General features: G+C 48.9%; 1 protein-coding gene across 3 annotated transcripts in view; it reads right to left on the bottom strand.

The window, feature by feature from the left end:
• Positions 1 to 23,407, bottom strand: part of SGSM1 (small G protein signaling modulator 1) — an 82,746-nt gene that overhangs the window by 27,508 nt on the left and 31,831 nt on the right. Inside the window, exons 6-15 of one of the 3 annotated variants that reach the window (XM_061169398.1) lie at positions 21,143 to 21,210; positions 20,721 to 20,866; positions 20,457 to 20,588; positions 17,244 to 17,368; positions 12,539 to 12,606; positions 11,260 to 11,423; positions 10,940 to 11,072; positions 6,146 to 6,310; positions 4,120 to 4,258; positions 1,576 to 1,640 (exon numbers count right to left, since the gene is read on the bottom strand). In XM_061169398.1, coding sequence (XP_061025381.1) covers positions 1,576 to 1,640; positions 4,120 to 4,258; positions 6,146 to 6,310; positions 10,940 to 11,072; positions 11,260 to 11,423; positions 12,539 to 12,606; positions 17,244 to 17,368; positions 20,457 to 20,588; positions 20,721 to 20,866; positions 21,143 to 21,210 — 1,205 coding nt within the window. The remainder of the gene's footprint in view (positions 1 to 1,575; positions 1,641 to 4,119; positions 4,259 to 6,145; positions 6,311 to 10,939; positions 11,073 to 11,259; positions 11,424 to 12,538; positions 12,607 to 17,243; positions 17,369 to 20,456; positions 20,589 to 20,720; positions 20,867 to 21,142; positions 21,211 to 23,407) is intronic. The other 2 variants (XM_061169400.1, XM_061169399.1) reach the window with 2 other exon arrangements.

Below are 23,407 nucleotides of genomic sequence, written 5' to 3'. Positions count from 1 at the left end.
GGAGGCAGGAAGAGGCCAGTGACTCCACGGGCTCGCTGTGCCCTGGGGTGCCTCCAATCCATACCAAGAGAAAGAGAATGGGAGAGAGGGGGATGACTCGTTCAAACTGCAGCTGGATAAAGAAGGCCCTGGCCAGTCAGTAGCTGGGGAGCTGCTGAGGACACTGGTTTGCTTTCAAAGATGGCCCTGGCCCTTCGAGCAATTCCCACCAACTTGCCCCCCTTCATCTGCTGCACCCTGGGTGCCGGGTCCACAGGAAGCACTCAGCCGGTGCTGGCCTATGTGTGCTTTGACCATGCCCGTTCCTTCTGGCTACTGACCCCCAACTCATCCTCGAGTCCCAGAGAGGACCCTGGACCATCTGGAGCCTGAGGACTCACCCCTACCAACAACAGGGGTAATCATGATGATTACGATGAGGATGATACGATAGCTAACACTTATATAGCACACTCTGTTCCAGGGAGCTGTTCCCAGAGCTTACGTAACTTAGTTGATTCTCACTACAACCCTATGAAGCAGGTACTCTTACTACGCCCATCTTATAGGTGGGGAAACTGAGGCACAGTCTGCGTGCATCACTTGCCCAGGTCACATTGCTAGGTGTTGAGTTGGGATTTGAATGCAGACTGTCTGGCTCCAGAACCTGGGCTCTCAACCACCATCAGGGAGGAGCCACACCATGTGATGACATCAAGACCCATCTCGACCCCCAACCCTTCTACCAGGAAGCTCTTCCACTGTGGTTCCATAAATACTCACCCAATGCCTTCTCCACGCCAGGCCCTGCGTTAGGCACTGGGGATGGGTAGCAACAGAACAGGCAAAAACCTTGATCTTGGGGAGCTCATGCTTTCCCTGTTTCTCCAGGCCGATACGACCTGCACTGTTTTTTCGCAGGCCCAAGCAGGATGTACTAACACTTTCCTAGAATCCCTGAAAATATACACATTTTATCTTCCCCATCTAGGCTGTGAGGCAGGGGAAATAAACCTGCTAAGAATCAAAATAGCAGAGTGGAAAAAACAGAGGCTTTGCCACCAGGCAGGCCTGGGTTTGAGTCCCAGCTCTGTCGCTTATTAGCTGTGTGACCTTGGGCAAGTCACTTTGCCTCTCTGTGCCTCAGTTTCCTCATCTGTTAATTGGAAATAATCAGAGCACCTGTATTATGAATTTAGTTTTTAAGTTTTTGGGAAGGGATCAGGCCATCTTACTCTTCTGCTTCTGCCTATAGGAGAAGGGGACTGACATTTACTGAGCACCGACTGCATGCAATGCCATGCTTTCCATTCAATCCTGAAAGCAAACCCTCTAAGGTGGGCACTGGAGATGCAATGGTGATTAAACCAAACCCCTTCCAGCAAGTGTTCACTGCCTTCCCTTAGGACCAAGGGAGAAATTTTATGCCCAATCTGTAAATGAGGAAATTGAGGCTAAGAAAGGTTAATGTAACTTCACCAAAACTAGACACCTAGGAAATAGGAGTCAGGCTCCTTCCCCTGATATTGCTGGCATGCAGTAGGCACTGAATAATGCTCCCTGGAGACCACAATGGCAAATAAGGCCAATACGCACATCCATAGAAGGCTCTGGAAAGAATCTGGTACTTCATATTGTCACAGAGAAGCTTCAAGGGAGCCCTGTAGGAAGGAAGGAAGGAAAAGGAAGACACTTAGTACAGATCCACACATAGCCCAGGTTTGCTGGAGAGGAGCATAACTCGTTATCTCTAGGGAGCAGATTAAAACCAGCCAGTCAAGTAGACTGGGGGTATTATTGTTTCTATCTACATAGCATCACTGCCCCTTCTTCTGCTATCAGCTTGGGAGTTACCTCCTCCCCAACTCTGTCCCTGTGGTTTGGGTAGAGCTGATTCTACCCAGTACATGATTCAGCTTGGAGTCACAGTTATTGGGTCGGGGTGGGGTGGGGTGGGTCACATGATCCAACCTGGGCCAATGAAAATCAGCCCTAGAACTTTTGTTGGAACTACTAGAAAACAGACACTCTTTTCTCTGCTTGAGTTCCTAAGCCAGTGGGATGTAGGGCAGCAGCTGCTGGGATCCATTTTTACTAGTGCACAGGAAGGGCCAGCCTGAGAATGAAACCATCATAGACACAAGCAGAGCCAAGAGCCAAAGAAACAGACATCCCTCTATGGAGCATCTCGATCCAGCCATGCCTGAAGCCACCATACCTCTGGATGTCTGAGTTCTATCAACAGATTTTCATTTGCACCAGTTTGAAGTGGGTTTCTTTCACCAGCAGAAAGTGTTTTGACATTCTTTTATTTTTTGATTGGAGTGTGGTTGCTTTTCAATGTTGTGTTAGCCTCCACTGCACAACAAAATGAATCAGCCATCCATATACAGCCATATGTCTGACTTCTAAAGTGACCCAGCTGAACCAAAGTGGAGCCAGACTGCGATTCAGACTCTGGCTGACTGCAAAGGTAATGCCTCAGAGCTTCTCCTTGCATGGGAATTTGCGGGGGGACTGTTTTGGCTGAAAGAAGGCCTCAGAATTGATGGAGAAAACAGGACTGCTGAAGGTAGCGTTGTGCATTCTTGGACAAAACAGAGTGGAGGAATATTACACCCGTTAAAAACCCAGCGAGACTGGGAAGGAGGCATGGCTGAAGTCCTCCAGTTATGCACATGGAGGCATTAAACATTAAAGTCACCCTCTTTGTGCCCTCAGGCTGGTGAGGCTTGGCTTCCTCGGGTTACATAAGGACAACATCACACTGACAGCTGCCCCACAGTGGCCTTGGCTGTCTGCAAGGTGGTGAGTTCCCTATCATTACAGATGTGGGAGCAGATACTATGAGAGGTGCTAGGTTAGAACAGCATTTGTCAATTGTCCATGGACCATCAGCCACAGAATCACTTGGGGTTTCTCCAGCATGTGGATTCCTAGGTCCTGCACAGACCTACTCAGTCAGGATCTCCAGTAAGTGGTCCAGGAAGCAGTATGTGATCTCCAAAGTGATTCTGATGCCTATGAAAATGTGAGAATCTCTGGTCATTTCAGTGCTTCTCAAGCTTAAAAGTACACACATGATCTTGGGACCTTGTTAAATGCAGATTCAGCTTCCGTAGGTCTGGGATGAAGGACAGAGAATCTGCTCCGGTGATGGTGCTGCTGGCCCAGAGACCATACCCTGAAAGCCAGGAAGTACATGGCTTTATCTGATGTTGGCCCCCATTTACACGCCCATGACTGAAGACTGGACCACCCACTGGGACAGAGGCCCAGCAAGGAAAAAAGAGTTCCATTCTCCCAGGCCAGGCCAGGCGGGGTCAATGGGAAACATGACCAGTCTCAGGAATGGGCTGAGTAGTTCCAAGGAGACAAAGCCCTGTGGGCAAGGAGAGAGATGATCTGGGGATTTAACTTTATGCAATAAATTAAAAAGTGTCATTTACTGAACATCACCATGTGCCAGGTACACATGCTGGCCACTTTAAACCATTATGTGATTTGTCCTTACAACAGCTACATAATGTAAGCATTAGTATCCCCACTTGTTGCAAGAGCAAACTGAGGCATGTTTGGTTGACATTAAGTAATATTTCCAGCTTCTGTCTTCCAGGAGCATGGTAGGACGCACTTCCTGGTCCCTTGTAGGTGGGGCCAATGAGGTGTGAGTGAAAATGTAAGTGCTGCACTCGGGCTGGAGCATTTAACCACTGGTTAAATCCCATCCAGAGCTCCACTTCCCTCAGTCACCATGATTTGCAACATTCAAGATGGTGGTGGCTCCATCTGCCAGGCCCTTTACTGTGGAGAAAGCAGAGCCCCCAGCTGACCCAGGATAGACACACAGCATGAATATGCACGATGGACAATCCTTTATTGTAATAAGCCACTGAGATTTTAGGATTGTTTGTTACAGCGTCATAATCTTGTTTATCCTGATCGATATATGTAAGGAAGCTCGAACAGCTAGGAAGCTCGAACAGCTAGGACTTCACAAGGCTAGGATTTAACCCAGACATGGATGATTCTATAGCCTATGTTCACTTCTCTGAATTCAAGGCAAGGCAAGAAATGGGCGTCTGCAAATCTTTGGTAAATCCTTCCGTTCCCTCCATCCACAGTCCAAGCCCCTCATACCTCTCATGGTTGCAGCCATTGGTTGAGCCACCATCAGCCGAGCCACTCTGTGAACAGGATGAGCAGGAAGATTTCCGTGGGCTGGGTTGCCATAGCGATGGCAGGTTGCTCACGGAGACATCCATCAGGTCCTGGGGGACTGTGGTGGGTAGAAGGGGCAGAGGAAGAGCCATGGTTAAGCCTATGTGGGTCACAGAAACCTCACCCCAAAGCAAGCAGCTCACCCACAGACCAGCACAGGGATAGGGAAAGACCCTGAATGTCACAGCAGGAAACAGCGACCCCAAACCAGGTCCTTGAGCCCATCCGAGCCAATGAAAGCCACCACCAAGATTTCGGGCCCCCAGCAGATGGGCAGAGCCGATGAAAGCTGAAGAGACAGAAGGAGAACAGACAGAAAGAGATCAGAGCCAAGGAAACAGGCCCAATCCCCGAGCAGGAGGCCAAGCCTCACCATGTTGTCATTCAGTTGTCCTCATAGGAGGCTGGCAGGAAGGAAGGGGAGCCTGCTGGGGACTTCTGGGGAAGGCTGATGGCCTCGAGTCCCCAGAGGTAGGTCTCATGGGGAGCTCCTGGTGGTGAGATGTAAGGAAGCCTGACTCAACAGGTGAGGCAGGGCACCCAACAGCAAGGGGACCCAGTGGAGTCCCCACTGATGAGGGTGCCTGCACTGTCCATGGTCCTGGGCCTGTAGCTGCTCTACCAAGAGAGCCTCAAATAGGTTGGCAACCCCCCAGAATCATGTGGGGGGGCATGTTAAAAAGCTATATGCCTGTATCCCACCCCTGACCTACTGAATTAAGGTCTCCTGGAGATACAGCCCTTGAGTCTGTGTTTCAAAAACAGTTTTGAGGTAGCAGCCACATTTGAGAACCAAGAGGGCACAAATGATCTCCTAACTCTTGGACACTGGTGGTTCCTGATCAATTGCTCCCAAGGATATAGCACTTATAGTTTCCCTTACTGTTTTCTTTCCCAGCTCCATGGAAAACGCAGCATCTGCAATGCTGCAGAATGAACACACCAGTGACCCAGGCATTAGAATTTCTACAGTTCATTTCCTGGCCTCTTGGTGCAAAAAAGTTGTTTTCTCTAGGACAGGGCTTGGTAAATATTTTCTGTAAAGGGCCAGGTAGAAAATATTTTAGGGTTTGCAAGCCACTATCATAACCACTTGATTCTGCTGCTGTAATGCAAAAGCAGCCAAAAACAAAAGGCAAACAAATGAGCATGGGTATGTTCTAATGAAACTTCATTTGTGGACACTATAATGTGAATTTCATATCATTTTCACATGTCACAAAATATTATTCTTCTTTTGATTTTTTTTCGATTATGGTAAACACCATTAGAATGGTGGTAAACACCATTCTTAGTTCATGAGCTATACAGAATGAGACTGGATTTGGCTTGTGGGCCATAGTCTGCCAAACCCTGCTCTAGGAAATTAAGAGGGGTACTCATTTGCCCCATGAGCCATGCCTCCTCAAGGATGACTGGTAATACCTGGCCTCTTCCCTTGGGCTCTAAGGGGAGGGGGAGCTGTGGATCCGGCCCCCCGAGTCACCTCAGATCCGTAGCTGACAGCGTCTGCCCCCAGCCACTGACAGAATAGAAAGCTGCCTACAGAATGAGGTTCTTGAGGCCACCAAAAGTGGCTTGTTGCCCTACTCCTCCCCATAGACTCACCAATGAGCTGGACAAGAAAGACCAGTAAGCCCCTGTAAAATGTTCTAGAAAAAGTCCCAGTTCTCAGCCAATCTCAGGGAAGCACTGATCAGTTTCACGGAGATGTGGCAAGAGTGCCTCCACCCCCAGCCTCTCACACCCTGCAGACATCATCAGTGGATCCCTCTGCTACAGAACCCGCAACACTCCAAGCTGCGTCCTGCAGCACGGAGGCAGGACAGTGTGAGGGCATCAATATTTCTCCTGCCTCCACCTCCCCCGGGACCAAGACTCAAATGACAACATGGCAGAGGTGGCTGGCACCCAGCCCCAGGGGTGGGGGGAGCCCAGGCATTACTGGGGGGCTGCGGCTTCTGGCTTGATGTGGGGAGGGTGGTGTCCCATTTGGTTTGTGCCCACCGACTGCCCCTGGCCACCACTAACGCGGACGGTCCCGCAGGAACCACCATCCAGGCAGGGCCCACGGAGACAGGGGAAGTGCCGCTCACGGCACTGGAAGCAACTTAAGAGACAAAATAAAAAGCCCTGGTGAAATGGAAGGTCTGCAGTTGCCAGAACACTGAAAAGGCGAGAAGAACCAATTCCCTGGGGCTTGAAACCTTCCCCTGTCCTGCTCCACTTAGTTCTATAGATTGTGTTTGATCGGAGGAAGAAAGAATGCTGTTACCTATAAAGTGCCTACTATGTGCTGGGTGCACATCCCCTACTATACGCAGGGGATTGCCTTATCCCTAACGACCCTGTAAGGGATGCATTTTTTTTTCTCCTATTTTGCAGAAGAGAAAACTGAGGCTCAGAATGGTGACACAACTTACTCAAAGCCTCACCAGCTAGTCACTGGCCCAGCTAGTCTTTTTGACTAAAGTCCCCCCTTCTCTTCCCACTTAGAAGAGCTGTCACTTCCCGAGCTCAAGTCCTATCATTATCCCCTTTTACAGATTAGAAGACTGAGGCACAGAGAGTTCAAGCAGCATGCCCAAGACTACTCAGCTAATAAGTGGTGGAGCCGGGATTCCAACCTAGAGGATCAGACCCCGAGATCCTATTCATACTCTCTCAGCTGTTTTCCTACTGGCTGCTGTCTCTCCAAACCATCCTTGCCCTAGACCAGCAGTTCTCAACTGGGGTGACGTTGGCGTCCCAAGGGACACTTGGAGATGTCTGGAGACATTTTGTCATGACTTGGGAGTTAGCTGGATGTTACTAGCATCTAGTGGGTAGGGATGCTGCTCAACATCCTATATAAGACTCCTCCCTCCTCCACCCACAAACAATTATTCAGCCCAAAATGTCAACAGTGTCAAGGCTGAGAAACCCTGCACTGGGCAGGTGCTGTCCAATACAAATCCAATGTGAGGTACAAGCATAATTTAAAATTTCCTAGTAGCCACACTAAAAGGGTAAGAAAAAACAGATGAAATCAATCAGCAATATGTGCTATTTAACCCAATAAACTCCAAATGTTATCTTTTTTTTTTTTTTTTGGCCGCACGGCGTGGCACGTGGGATCTTAGTTCCCCGACCAGGGTTGACCAGGGATCGAACCCGCACCCCCTGCAGTGGAAGTGCAGAGTCTTAACCACTGGACCGCCAGGGAAGTCCCACCAAATGTTATCATTTTCACACAGAATCAATATAAAATTATTAATGAGATATTTTACATTCTTTTTCTTGGTACAAAATCTTCAAAATCCAGTGTGCATTGTACACTTACAATTTGGACTAGCCCCGTTTCAAGTGCCCAGGACCATATGCGGCTCACGCCTCCCATACCAGACAGTACAGAGACCGTCTTGGCGACAGAGGGGTCTGGAAATGCCCTTCTCTGACTGTGAACCCACCTAAATGCTTGAGAACTTGTCTTTGCCTCCTCTGTGCACAAGAAGCAGGCACAGAACCAGGTGGTGGAGACAGGGGTGAGAAGACACGGAAAGGGAGTTTAGAACCATCTGTGGCCACATCTTCCCTCCCACAGGGGGAAACTCTTCTCTCTTATTATTTAAGGCAGGCATCTGTATACTTTTTCTGCAAAAGGCCAGACAGTAAATATTTTTGGCTTTGTGGGCCACGTGGTCTCTGCCCCAACTATTCAACTCTGCAGCTGTGACTTTTCAAGCAGCCACAGACCATACGTAAATGGATGGGTGTGGCCGTGTTCCAATAAAACTTTATTTACAAAAACAAGCAGTGGGCTGAATTTGGCCCACAAGAAGGGGTTTGCTCATTTCAGATTTAGGCACTTCTTCAGAAAGGACTTTACAGGTCTTACAGATGAAAATCATAACATGATTGTTTTGTAAACTCTGCGAGGCTCAGGGTCCTGAGAAAATCAACCAAGGATGGGCGTCACTATTTCCATGTGGGCTGAACCTGACCTCGAGGATGAAGGGAGTGAAACCACAATGCCCTCCCCCACCCTCCCATCAAAACAATCTGCATGGAGTGGATGTAAGAAGCACAAGCTCTGGAGCCAGACCACGTGGGTTCAAATGCCAGCCATGCCAAGGATTAGCTGGGCAACCCTGGACCAGTTTTTTAATCTTTCTGTGCCTCAGTTTCCTCCTTTGAACAAGGGGGGTTGGTGATGACAATGGTACCTGCCTGGGAGGGCTGTGGTGAGCATTAAGTGAATTAAGACATGGAGAGAGCACAGAAGTGGGCTCGGCACACAGTGGCACTTAGTACATGAGACCCACCATTGCTCACAGGGCATCTGTCATATTAGGTATGTGATGTATCATTGAGCTGACTTCTAGGAATATGATCCTGGGTGGGGACGACTGTTATCCCAATTCTACAGATGAGGAAATGAGGCCTGGAGAGGGCCAGTCACTTGGCCACATTGCTGTGGCAGACTTGAAAGTAGTAATGTGTTCTTTTCTCTAAACCAGCAGTTCTCATCCGGGGGCAATTTGGCCCCCAGAGGACACTTGGCAGCGTCTGGAGATATTTCTGGTTGTCACAATGTGGTGCTGGTGGTGGGGGCAGATTTACTACTTGGCACCTAGTGAGTGGAGACCAGGGATGCTGCTCAGCATCCTACAGTGCATAGGACAGCCCCCAACCACAAAGGATTATTCCATCCGAAATGTCAGTGGTGCTAAGATTGAGAAGCCCTGTTCTAAATACACTGTCTTGGTTGGGGTTTCCTTGAAGGCAGACAAGGATTCAAGTGCAATATGGGAGATGTTCCCAAGAAGCACAGGTAGGGGAGAAGTGAAAGGACACAGGAGGGGAAGGGCGAAGAGGGTAACGAGCTGGTCACCGCATCAGTTACCATCATGGGCACCTGGTGCTTGATCTCGTGGGGGACCTCTAGGACATGTGCAGAACACACATTTCAGAGTGTTCTCACCTGAGGGGTGAGGGAGCTGGGGCATTTATACACCAGCTCCTACCGGGCATTGGCTGAGGGCTGCTCCAGGGAGGCACTGATTGTAATCCACCCCACCCACCCACCAGGGCAGAAGGAACCCTGGTGGCTGCAGAAACCCTTAGGCAAAGAGACACTAAGGCTGGCAGCTGGCAGTGGAGCTGCCTGCACAGAGGGTGTGGGTGGGTGCAGCTAGCATCTGTTTCCCTGGCACATGCAGGGCCACGACAGGCTAATGTGGATATTCCCCAAATAAGTAAGACATTCAGCACCCAGCCTGGCTCCCAGCAAGAGACTACAAATTGTTTGTTGGATGAGGCCCTGTGGAGAGAGCTGCCTGGGAAGGCAGCCACAGGGCACTGGCCCCTCTGATAAATCAGCTCTCGGGGTCGGGGGGGAGGGCGGTGCGTGCGCCATGTGAGCCGTGGTCCTGCAGAGAGGCTAGGAGGGCTTCAGACCCTGATCCTGGGTGGCAACGGATGTGGCAATACACTTCAGGACACTCCATGGCTCTTAAAGACACGGGAACACGAGGCTTTGCTCCTAACTGAATACATGTGAAAACACAGGCTAACCCAAGCAACATAAGACCTTACCACCAAGCCTGCCCACATCCCAGCTCCGACAGCAGTGGCTGTGAACTGGAGCATTAAGCAGCCTGGCACAATTAGTCCAACCTCGCCAGGGAGGGTGTCTGCTTTCAAAAGAGCCTCTCACTGCCCAGCGTGGTCACTTAAGCAAAGGGAATCTCAGAGCCATTATCCGTCAAATGGGAACAGGGCTGCAGAGGGTTAAATATTTAAAATAAGGTTTATAGAAAAAGCCTGTAACTTATTATTGATTTAACAGACATCCACACAGTGCTGAACAAATGCCAGGCCTCCTTCTGAGAACTTTTCAAATATTAATTCATTTAATCGTCACCACAGCCCTCTGGTAATGATGATCTTCATAGCAACAGTTTCCATTCACTAAGCATTTACTTCATGGCAGTCACCATGCAAACTGTAGGACATATGTTATAATCTTGTGTGCCAGTGCCCAGGGCTTCCCTTCCCCTCTGCTGGCTTTTATTTATTTATTTGTTTGTTTGTTTGTTTATTTATGGCCGCGCTGCGCGGCTTGCTTGATCTTAGTTCCCCAACTAGGGATTGAACCCGCGCCCTCAGCAGTGAAAATGCAGAGTCCTAACCACTGGACCACCAGGAAATTCCCCCCCTCTGCTGTCTTGACAACCATTTATAGAGGGCCTACTGTATGCGAGGCCTCATTCTATGGGCATTACATTGACCAGCTTATCATCTCATTGAATCCTTACAACAATATATTGAAGTAAAATAATAATAACAACATAATAGCATGTGAGTGTTCTTTCTGTGCCAAGTGCTTTATCTCAGTTGATCCTTGCAAGAGTCCCATGAAATAGGTGCTATGAACATCCCCATTTTACAGATGAGGAAACCAAGGCACAGAGGGGTGAAGTGACTTGCCCAAGTTCAACCAGTATTCCAGAGCCCATATCACTGCTGCTACCCCATGCCACCTTGTGCCCATGGACATCTTTATTAGCTAAGTAGAGAGTGCTTATTTGTTTTCATTTGGGGGAAATCAAGGCTGCCAAGATCCCAACTTCCTGATTCCAGGTCCCCCTGCTGGCCCCAGAATTCACATCTCTTGTCCTCTAGTTCCACATGGCTGAAGTCAATTTCAGGACCAGCTAACAGGTGGATCCCTGGGCCCAGGGCCAGGGCAGCTTACCGAATTCAGACTGCATGCCAGGGTAGATGATCCTGAACACGTAATCCGTGGCCTCCTCATCTTCCTTGTCTGAAGACGTGGACTCGGACGAACCCTGAGGGCTTCGCTTGCGCAGTTTGGGAAATACTTTGCCCTGAAAGAACACATCCCAGTGCATGGTCCCTGGGACTCACCTGTCTCCACAGCCTGCACAGCCCGAGGGTCTCTGCGGGGCGTGCAAGAGCCCACGCGGCCACATAAGGGCCCGTGGGCAAGAACAGCCTGCCACTCCCCATGGCTGATGCTACCCCAGCCTCCCTGGGGCTCCCACGATCACTCACCTTCCCCCGCTGAGACCAGAGTGGCGGGTCCAGCTGCCCGTGAGGGAGCAGCCCATTCTCCAGGCACGAGAGGAACTGCAGGAGGTGACCTCCCTTGGGGAAGCGGAAGGGCGGCCTCTGGATCCCGTCCTGGCTGACCAACACCACTGTCCCACCGCTGTCCACTGCCACCGCGACCCGGCCAGAGGAGACCCAGCAGGAAGTCACTATGAGACATGGTGATGGGCCCCCTCCCAGGCATGCCCAGCCAGACCCAGCGGTCCTGCTCTAAGGCTCTGGGAAAGGCCTGGGCAGAAGGTCAGGGGCAGTTGTCACCTCCTCCGAGTCCCCCTCATCCCACCCACCAAGGTCATCAACTGGGGAACTACAGGACAAGGTCAAGAAGAAGGTGGTTGGCCTCCCTGCATTCACCCACCAAAGGAAAAAGATACCCCCAAATACCCTATGCCCCTCAAACACACTCTACAAATTGATCTGACCTGTTTTTATATGGAGGCTTTCAGACAGACCCATTTTCAGGGCAGTAATTGACTCTTGCTAGCACGTATTAAGCATTTACTGTATACATGCATAGCACGTTAAAGGCATTGTCTTATTGTAATACTCAGAAGAGCACTATGAGGCATATCTATTACTGCCTATTTTGCATATGATAAAACTGAGGCTCAGAGAGGTTATGTAACTTGCCCAAGGTCACACAGCTGGTGAGTGGCAGGACCTGGATCTGAACCCATGTCTGTCTCACTAAATAATTTAAATCACTGTGTTTTGTGTCTTGGTGAGGTACAGATTCCTTTCTTAATAAAGCAGGATGGCCCTCTGCTTGTTCAGAATATACCTTCCTTGAGCTATAAAGGAGAACTCTAGTTATAAATCTTTGATTTTCAGAACACTGACTTTGGAGGGACAAAGGCCTGGGTTTGAGACCAGACTGGGGAGCTTAGGAAGTATATCAATGTGCCACGCTGCTTCCTCACCTCTAAAATGGGAATGATGGAGCCCCTACCAATGGGTTGTTGCAACGATTAGATAACAAGCATGTGAATAGTGAGAACCGTGCCTGATACATGGGTTTAATGCTGAGCCCTTAACAAATGCCATTTGATCCTCACAGCAACCCCATGAATAGACGCTGTTATGATTTCCATTTTATAGATGGGGAAACTGAGGCTCAGAGAGGTGAAGTCACTTGTCTGACGTTGCACAGGTAATAAGTGGGTGGGGCAGGCAGGGGATCCAGGAGGAACACCCCAGCCCCATGCTCGCCCTCAGTCCCTACCTTGCTGGTGGCAATGCAGGTAGACAATCTCCTCCAGGCGGATGGTCATGGCATAGTCCCAGTAGACGCTGGAAGGGGAGGGAGGGTCAGGCTTGCAGGATGTCTGCCCAACTCGCTGTGGGGAAGCCCAACCCATGGGCTCCTCCACCCTCTTCACCAGGACCCCCTATCCCCAACATCCATGTCCCAGTCTTCCCAGACTCTATCTCCCCTTCTTCTGGTTCCAGTACCCCAATTTTCCAAGGAATCCCCCCTACACACACATTTCTTTAACCCCAGTCCATGTGGCTAAGGCTAACCTCTCCTACCCTCCCCCACCTCGAGGACTCCAGGAATGGGCACCTGACCCTGGCTTGGCCACTCAGTATATGACACTGTTCCAGCCACTGTGATTGGTTCACGGATTGCCCCATGAAGCAAACAGAACCAATGAGACTCAATTATTGGATTTATGTTAGAAATCTCTGGGAAAGAGATGTTCCTTTCTGCTAGGAGTAGTGGTAAGGATGATAGAACTCTGGAGATATAGAGGGCCATGGCAAGAAAAAGCCTGCCTGTGAATGGAGTCAACAGTTGGGAAAGTAGAGCCAAGAGATGGAAAGAGTTCAGGTCCTCATTTGAGTCCCTGGATCCAGCCATGCCTGAAACCACCGCCCCTGGATATTTCAGTTCATGTGAGCCAATGATTAAGGCAGTCTGAGTTTGGTTTTCTGTCACCAGCATCTAAGATAAGAGTCTTGACCAACTCCAGGCCACCATGTGTCCATGTGGTTAGAACAGCCACTGAACAGCCTTAACTGCACAGGTCTCAGCAGAGTGACTTGAAGGCTTCCATGAACCTCATTTTCCTCCTCTATGAAACGGGGCTGATAATATCTACTGCATCGTGTTGCTGTGAGGATTAAATGGAATCACATATTTGAAGGGCTTAACACAGTGGTGATGCATGAAAAGGTACTTGGTGGATGGTCTCTGTGATGATTTACTTAAGGTTTTCCATTTCCAGCTCAATGCCTACTGCTGTCTTGAAACAAGACTGCCCTTCCCCTCAGAACACAATGGACAGTGGGGGCCACAGGAGTGCACTGTTCAAGGTTCCTTCAGATCTTGCTGTGGGGAGCAGAGCTGACCAACAGCTTCAGAGGCCACCCCTGTGGATCCACCACCACATCTGTGCTAAGGTCATGCTTCGCTTGGGCTGTTCTTAGTCAGGACTGAGCACGTGGGGGTGACAGTGTAGGTCTATTCTTGTGGGCTCGGAGACTCCTCCAATGGTCAACTTTAGCCCAGGGATTCCCTACTGATCTGGCCAAATGTTCTTGGAACTGCACTGTGTCCGAGATTCTTCTTGGCCAGTCTTCCTTCCTTTCCCCATCCCTTCCCAGTGATAAGACCAGCTTCTCGGTCTGCCTGCCTCCTCCTGCTCCTCACTTTTATCCTTTGCAGGTTCTTCCCCTATTACATCTCTTCTGCACATCTAATCCTGTCTTGGTGTCTGCTTCTTGGAGGACACAAACTAACACAGGCGTCAAGGTCAGGCAGGGTTCAAATCCCACTTCTGCCACCTACACTGAGCCAGTCTTTCCCCGTCTCTGGGCCTCAGTTTCCTCTGATGTGAAGCAAGGAAGTTGGAATATAAGCTCTCCGAGGGTCCTTCCTGCACTGGTCTATACCAGAATCAGTCTCGTCAGGATCCGTGGAGTGAATGTCCTTGGACGATGGTCAAGTACACAAGCGTTTTTCCGAGTAGCAGCCTCTGCCGAGCCCCTCACAAGGCGAGTCTCAGTCAGGAGGTCCTTCCCAGGGCTCCCACACCAGGCCCATCACACAGGGTTGCAATTGCCTGTTTTCTCCTCTGTCTCTCCAAGGGGTGCTGAACTCCTGGAGAGGGACTGGGCTTTTTGTTCACTTCTGCAAAATGCTTAGAGAATGTTCATAATGAATGGTAAATGCTGGATCCTGGAATGCCCAGGAAACAAGGCAACTCTCCAATTACCACCAGACACCAGCAAGGAGGATCTCTGTGGCCACAGGTCCTTTGGATCCATCTAAATTAACACCAACAAACCCCATGACCGGGATGCCTTTCCAGCTGCCAGGCTTCCTGCTAAGGGCTTTATATGCATTTTCTTATTGACTCTTCCCTGTATGTCTCTTCAGAGATTCCATTACCACATCCCCATTTTACAGATGAACAAACTGAGGCTCAGGGAGGTGAAGTTGATTATCCAAGGTCACTCAACTGGGCAGGAACAAGAGTTGAGTTTCTGTTTTCGTTTTATGTGTTCTAACGGCTTCTAGAGTAGAATTGCTGGGTCATATAGCAAGGGTATGTTATAAGAAACTTCCAAACTTGTTTGGAAAGCGGTTGGACCATCAGCAGTGTATGAGGGTTCCAGCTGTTCCACATGGCAGGGCTGAGATTTGAGCCAAGTCTGGGCTGACTCCAGAGACCAAATATCCACCTTTCTGGTGGTATTTCCCCTCGAACATCAGGAAACCCAGCTGGGGAGTTATGATCCTGGTTGTGTAAGAGGGAAGTCTGGCTGGGAAAAGAGGAAAGAGGTCCTGAACCTCCTCCTCCTTATTGTCATTGTCCCTTGATCCCCAGAGGGATGCTGCAGCCCCTGGGTTCCCCCCTTTCCCATGCTAACACGCACATTTCTGACCCCTGGCTGTTTTTATTCCAGTGAGCCTCAGTTCCAGGCAAGGATAACAAGGATAGATGGGGGTTCAGAGCCCAGGGCTGGGGAAGTTCCCAACCCCATTAGCAGTGACCTTCGAAGTGCAGATTCAGCTGGAACTAAATATTGAAGCACTTATGATGTGCCTGTCCACAGAGGAAAAGAAGAAGCAGAAACAGGCAGAAGCAGAGTCCCCGATGATTTGAGCTGGAGGGAAGGTGCTTGGCAACCATTTGGTCCAATGCCTTTCCCAAAACATTAACATCAAAAGTTTCCCGCCCACACAATCCTGGGCTTAGGTCCAACCAACAGACAGGGTCCTAGTGTTGCTGAAAGCTTTGATGTTTGGTGGAAGACACGTCAATGTTTAGGAACCCCTGCAGACCCTTGGGGAACCCTTCATATTTTGGAGAGCTCATCCTGTCCAACCCCCTCATTTGATAGGAGAGGGAAGCCGAGGCCCAGAAAGGGGGAGTGATGTACCCAAGGTCATCCAGTGAGGTGAGGACCGAGCAAGGACTTGGTTCCATCACATCCATTTATTCATTGCTTATTCATTTTCTCCTCCAGTACAATGTAAATACAGTGTAAGCTCTGAAAAGATCGATTTTCCTCTCCTTTTACGCATCTATTATCTCTCTTGGACCAAGCACAGTGTCTAGCACACAGTAGGTACTCAGTTAACATTTGATGAATGAATCCAGGTCCCCTGACTTCCCTGCTTTGCTTCACAATTATTTGATATCTAAAGGGCAAGACAGTCGGAACACAAGTAGGTACAGATTTATTATGATTTTGTAAATGCTAAGAAGGAGATTCAGGGCTCCGTGGGACCTGAACTCAGCTGGGAGGTCAGGGAAGGCCTGATATATAGAGGTTTCAGGTGAATAAGCTGATATAAGGTTCAAGGGCAAGAGCATTTCCTTGGCTCCCACACTGCTCCTCCCAGAAGGTTTCACCATCAGAAACTCAGGAGTCTGGCTGGAGCTGAATTACGTGGCCCAGCTGAGGACTGACGGCACCTCCCAATGACCGTCTCTGAGGACAGATGGTAACCCTTGCCCAGGAAGTGATCAGCTTAGAGAATGATATTAATCACACCAAAGCCTGGCGTTAATCGTACCGAGGCTTAACACTACACAGAACACAATGACAGTGCTCTGGTTATGGCCCTTGAAAAGAGTCTTTATTTTATATATATAAATATATATATTTACACTTACAAATATGTATATATATTTATAGATGAAATCCTATAATTTCATGATGTCTGTTTGCCACTGCAGGACAATATGAAAGGCAGAGGGGATGATGGGATGGCTGTTAGGGCTGCATTGTGGGTACTTGAGTTCTATTTTTATGTTAGAAATTCCTCATAATCAAAAGTTTTGAAGAAATCGAGAACATGTATAATAATAATAGAGCCCGATGTGGACTCAGAGCAGCAAAACCCATCATTCCTCCCCCAGCAGCAGCCAGGACTCCCCCAGCTGAAATCACCGGGCTGGCGGCACCTCTGCATGGCGGCCTCCCTGTGTTTTCCCTAAACTTTTCCTAATTGCCCTGGAACACAGGGGATCGCAGGCAGGGAATCCCTGGTCCCCGGGTCTCTTTGAAGTGTGACTCCAAGGCCTTTGCTGGGTCTTATAACTCGCAGGGTATTACAGGAGATACAGACCTGGACCAGATGCTCACAACCAACACCTCTGGCCTTCCTTTTGCATTGAGTGATGGGTAAGGTGGCAGGAGACCGGGGAGTATTTGCCATTTGTGGGCTTATGAGATCTTTGTTACGATTTCTCTCTCCGGGTGGTGTTTGCTCAGGGCGCTGCCTAATACCTGTATCCTAAGATTCTTCCAGTCAGTTCCCAGATCCTCCTGAGTTACCCACAAGGCCACAGCTGCAGGGAGCCTGGACCAAGTGGCCATAACAACCAGACGGAGCGGGGGCAGAGGCGGGGCACAAGGGACGGGGCACAAACATCCCTGCGCCGAGGGGAGGGAGGCTCCCAGCACCCTACCTCTTCTCGTAGTCCAGGTCCCCCACAGACCCGTTCATCAGCTGGTTGGGCGTCCACTTCAAGGTCATGACGTCAGCTGTCTGGTGCAGGGACAGATATCCCGGCACAGCCTCCATGTCATCCCTCTGCAGAGACAGCAGGACTCAGGCCTGACCATAGTGCTGGCATCACAGTGGACATGGGCCTTGGCCCATGTGACTCAAGGACACACAACCAGAACCAAGAGGTTGGCTCATTCCCTCCACGGCCATGTCCATTTGGAAGACCCTGAACCTCCCTCCAGATGGCCGTGCTAAGCCAACCACCACGATGGGTTTGGTTCTATAGAGTCCAGCTGTGAAAGCCGCCCACCCCACCCTTTCATGTGGCTCAGGAGGGACATGTGGGGTCAGGGGGGATCTTTAGAACCAGGAAGGGGGCTCTGTCCTTTCAATAACACCCTTTCCAAAACAGAAGGCATGTATCTGCCATCACTGTGTCCAGTCTTAAGGGAGAAAGAGACGACAGCTGAGTTCTGTTCCAGATATTACCCAGAAGCCCCTCCCCCAATACCCTCTCCATACTCCCCGCCCAGGAGCCCCATCCTCTGCCTTCCCAATATGCCTGCAGGGCTTCTCACCTGCTCTGCTCTATCCCAAGTGGGGTTTGGCGGAGGGGGCTGTCTCCAAGCCTCACACATAAGAGGCAGCCCTCCTCCCCCCAAATTCACCCCACAACATGTGGAGACAGACAACTAACATTTACTGAGCACCGAGGGTGTACCGAGCGTGGCTCCACTCCATAAATATCTCAACCACACACGCCAGCAACCCTGGGAGGAAGCATCCTTGCCGTATTTCATCGATTCTAAGATACACAATTGTTTTTCACGTTTTAGTGCACCTGAAATGGGGATGCCTCTTATAATCAGCGGCATCTTAAACTGTGACATAGTTGTCCTTGCCCGATCTGGTGCAGACTCGGTCACGGCTGTTTATATTGTTGTCCCTTCAATGACGTTTTGTGCTATCGTTGTTACCCCACATGTGGAGTACAGGTGTTTTTTTAAAATGTCTTCGAAAAGATTAGACTGTGATCTGATTGGAAAAGTGATTATGTATGTAGGAAGGCTGGGAACAGAGCAGTGGAGTGGAGTGTGATACTGGTGAAGCAGACACATCATTCACCCTGCAGGGATGACCACACTTCCAGACTTTCTTGCACAGCAACCAAGTGCACACGCTTGCAGGAAAGGCTGTACCTCCTGTGCTCTTGATCAGAGGTGGGCAAGCTTTTTCTGTAAAGGGTCAGATAGGGAGTAATTTTGGTTTTGTGAACAATACAGGTTCTGCTGCAACCACTCAACTCTGCCATGATAGCGTGAAAGCAGCCATATACAATATATAAACTAATGGGCATGGCTGTGTTCCAATAAAACTTTATTTACAAAAACAGGTGGCTATATATAATAATATATATGTATGTATGTATAACTGAACCACTTTGCTGTACACCTGAAGCAAACACAACATTGTAAATCAACTAAAGTTCAATAAAAATTGTAAAAAAAAAAAAAAAGAGTAATAAAGTATCAGGAAGAACATAAATGGTAAAAAAAAAAAACACAACAAAACAACAGGGTGGATTTGGCCCACACCCTGTAATTTGTTGACCCTTTCTCTTGGTGGAACAAAAAATTATATTAGATAGGAAAATAAGGGCAGTGATGACTGTGACTCAAAAAGTGATACAGAAGATTGGAATCCTGAAATGTGAAGATGTTTTGGAACTATCTTAACTAATGTATTTCAATTATATTTCCCCTTGTGTATACTTATAAGAATAATGTATGATTAAAAAAAACTATGTATAAATAAGTCTCAAATATCTCCTTCAAAAAGTATAAAATAAAATTTCCTAGTGAGAAAACATTGTGTATAATTTAATAGCATTTTAAATTTCTTGACGGTTGTGTTAATAAATCAGGCACCTTGGGACTTCCCTGGCTGTCCAGTGGTTAAGACGCTGCACTTCCACTGCAGGGGGCACGGGTTTGATCCCTGGTCAGGGAATTAATATCCTACATGCTGCGCAGCACGGCCAAAAAAGAAAAAATCATGCATCTTAAATTCATGGCTACTTACAACTGAGGAAATAGGGTCTCATGCCCACTGAGATGCAAATACTGAGGCTCAGAAGGAGAAGTGACCTGGGGCACCCAGTGGTGGCAACCGTGAGCGCAGAGCTGGAGTGGCCAACAGCTCTCTCTCTTCCTCCTCCCGGCTGAGCCCAAACACGACGCTGATCTCGATGGTCCAGGGAGGGGACAGCAAAGGAGATATCACATGGGGGTAGGGCCTTCATGTGTCTTACTCGCCACCCACCCCTGGGGCTGCACTCAGTGCTGGGGCATAGAGGGCGACTGATAAGTGGTACAGACTCTGAATTCAGATCATAACTTTGCCCCTTACTCCCCTGTGTATGGGCCTCAGTGTTATCATCTGTGATAATACAACTTGCTTCAGATGGTTGTTGTGAGGTTTAAATGAGTTAATACAGTTAAAAACACTTAGCACAGAGCCTGACACATAGGAAGCGCTCCATAACTATTAGCTGTGAAGACTTTCATCTTGATATCCTAAGCATCTAGTGCATAGCGGGTTCAGTACAAATGAGTGAACTAAATGAGTGAGTGATTACAACAGAGAATGATAGATAGACAGCTGGGTGGAAAGATGGATGGATAGATGAACTGGAAAACAAATGGACAAATGAAGAGATGGATTAATGATGAGTAGATGGATGGATGAATAGATGAATATAATTATGGGTGGATGGATGGAGGTAATGATGGGTAGATGAATGGATGGATGTAATGATGGGTGGATGGACTGATGGAGTTGATGGATGGATGTAAAGATGGGTAGATGGCTGTATGGATGTAATGATGGGTAGATGGATGGATGAATGAACGGGTGGTTGGGTGGATATAAATACAGACAGATGGATAAAGAAATGGTGATGGATGCATAGATAGAGGGATGGGTGAATATAGAGACTGGAAGAGAGTAGACTGGCTGGGTGGGTGGAGATTTTGACAGATGGATGAATAGATGGGTGAATGGGTGGATGGATGGATAGATGGATGAGCAACCAGGAGCCAGAGGGAACTCCTCCTCTATAACCTGGAGCCAGACCCCCAGTGGAAGAACTGGGCCCAAGATGAACTCTCACCGGCTGAACCAGAACGTTGTTCTTGCCATAGAGCAGGGTGGCCCGGGAGTTCTGGTGCAGGGACTCTACATAGTCACGGGCGGAGAGGGACGGCCGGTCATCCATGCTGCTACTCGAATGCCTTTTCTGGATCTGGCAATGTGCGGGGAGGTGGCAGATGAGGTCTGGAGTGACCACCAAGGCCCCGGTCCACTCCCCACCTCCATACCAAGTCCAGAACTCAGCCAGACTCCCTCCCAGCGCCCCACCGTCCACCCCACTCACGCAGAGGGCTGGACGCTTGGTGGGTGAGTCCTGTCGCAGGTGCAAGCTGTGGATGCGGTGCCTCTGGACAAGCTCGTCGGCTGAGGGGTCCGTCCAGAAGTGATCAGAAGTCTTCATCTTGGTGTACTCCAGGGCGCAGGGCCCCACTGCAGAGCAGACAGGGGCTAGGAACCCATCTCCCTGGAAAGTCCTCCCTCCCTTCTACCACCAGACGGCCCACTTATTTCACCATCTCTCCCCTCCAGGCAGCTAGCATGACCCAGGGTCCTGCTAAAGAGAAACCAGCACAAGACCCTGAAAGCAAGAGGCAGGGAGCAGTTTTGAAGGGAGAGGCTGGTGGGAGGCGAGAGAGGCCCTTAGGAGGTGCCCCCTGGAGCTGAGACCAGAGATCCAGAAGAAGCTCAGAGCACTGGACCACTTACCCAACAAAGATGCAAGGATGGGGCCATCCACGGGGTCCATCAGGAGAGCTTCCTTCTCGTAATACTTACTAGCAAGAGAGGAAAGGACATGCAGGGTTGGATGGTGACCAGCGGAGGGCACACAATCAACTACAGCCTGATGGTTAAGAGTAGACTGGGTTCAATGCCTCTCTGGTCACCCAGTACCTCTGTGAGCCTCAGCTGTCCTATATGTAAAATGGGGATAATAATAATATATCTCATAGGGCTGCCAAAGGACGTTTGAGAGAGACAATAGATGTAAGGCACTTAACACGGTGCTTGGCTATAACTGCTTAATACATGGCTTATTAATAATACATTATTATTAATAATGAGAGTAACAGGGGCTTCCCTGGTGGCGCAGTGGTTGGGAGTCTGCCTGCCAATGCAGGGGACATGGGTTCGAGCCCTGGTCTGGGAAGATCCCACGTGCCGCGGAGCGGCTGGGCCCGTGGGCCACAGTTGCTGAGCCTGCGCGTCTGGAGCCTGTGCTCCGCAACAAGAGAGGCCGTGATAATGAGAGGCCCGCGCACCGCGATGAAGAGTGGCCCCCCGCTTGCCGCAACTAGAGAAAGCCCTCGCACAGAAACGAAGACCCAACACAGCCATAAATAAACAAATAAATAAAAATTTTAAAAAAACCCAAAAAACGAAATGAGTAAAATACGCAAAACTAACATTGGTTTAAAAAAATAATAATAATAATGAGAGTAACAGAAAAAATCATTAGAAGGCTGCCGAGGCCTGGCTGGTTCTGTCTGCTTCTCTTGCATCTTCCATTTCAAACATGAAGTCACTTAGAGGCTCAGATGATGTCTGCCCTTCCAATGTTATTGAGGCAAACATATGCTTTTTAGCTGTGGTGTGTCCTCAAAAGCTGTACTAATAGGCCTTTCTGTCTGGAAGACTAAAGCAGATGACGCCGGCCTGACACGCTCAAAAATGCCCCCGGCCTCTGACTCTCCAAAATAACATGCAGTGTTGTCAATACGTTCGTGCTGAGTGTTTTGTTTTTTGAGTTGCTGTGTACTGGTTTCTAATTCTTTGCAAACTCATACAATCTAGAAACTAACAGAACTTCAGAATTGGAAAGGACCTTGTTCTGACCTCCTGAGGGATCTCAGGCCCAGAGAAGGTAAGTGACTTGCTGGAGGCCACACAGCAGGTGGATGCAGGCTACACCCAGCAAGCTTAGCTCTTCTTCCTGTCCTACAACAGGGGGTGAAGAACACAGGATCTGGAGTCGGACTGAGTGGGAGCCCAGCTCGGCCACTCCCTCCCTCGCTGTGTGTCCCTGGGCAGGTGACTACCTTCTCTAAGCTTCGTTCTGTGCCCTCAGCTGTAAAATGGGAAGAATGACAGAACTCACCCACTTGGGGTTGCTGGGAGGAGTAAATGTCCAACTGCATGTATTAAGTCCCAACACCGGGAAGTTCTCACTAAATGTGGCAAAATCATTGTAATTTTACCCCCAAAGAAATCTTCAATCAACCATAAAATTGGCTGAGGCAGAATGACACATCCTGGACATGCTCAACATCAAGTTTATACATTTTGGTGTCAGATCTGAAGCTAGTACTTTGAGACACTTTCCAGTCCACCACTCGTATTCTATTCCAAAAATCAGCACAGTTATGTGATCATAACCTGGAAATAATGTCTTAAAATAGTAGGTAGGTTGGGAGCAAGATGTGACTACATAGGGTAGCCCCAAGGAGTTTCTTCCAGGTGATGGGTTTCTTTGGAACAGTTCTATAGCCTGAGTGTGGTGTTGGTTTTATGAAACTATGCATGTGTTAAAATTTCACAGAATTATATAGCAAAAAAAAAAAAAGAATGTACCAATACTGTTGGTTTAACAGTATTGCGTCAATGGCAATTTCTTGGTTTTAAGACTTGTACTACAGTTATGCAGGATGTTAACACTGAGGGTAGGCAAGAACCCTCTGTACTACTGTTTCAATTCTGTGTGAACCTAAAATTCAAAATACAGTGTTAATGAAGAAATAGTAGGTTGGTATTGCTGCTCAAATAAATTACTAACTAAATATGACCAACTTTTTCAGCGGGAAAACACAAGGTCATATGCCAAAGGCAATTAACTACAGAGACCCTGGACCCATAACAAGACAGGGGGCAGAGATGCGTTATAATTTACTAGAAGGTGAAGAGGTGAACTGGAGCTCCAGAGCCTGGATTTCTTTCAGTTCCTCTCCTGCCTCCGGGCCTTTGCACCTGTTGTTC

Source organism: Eubalaena glacialis, chromosome 15 (assembly GCF_028564815.1).
Source record: "Eubalaena glacialis isolate mEubGla1 chromosome 15, mEubGla1.1.hap2.+ XY, whole genome shotgun sequence".
In the NCBI taxonomy this organism is placed as follows: domain Eukaryota; kingdom Metazoa; phylum Chordata; class Mammalia; order Artiodactyla; family Balaenidae; genus Eubalaena; species Eubalaena glacialis.
This window is presented reverse-complemented; position numbering and strand designations above follow the sequence as displayed.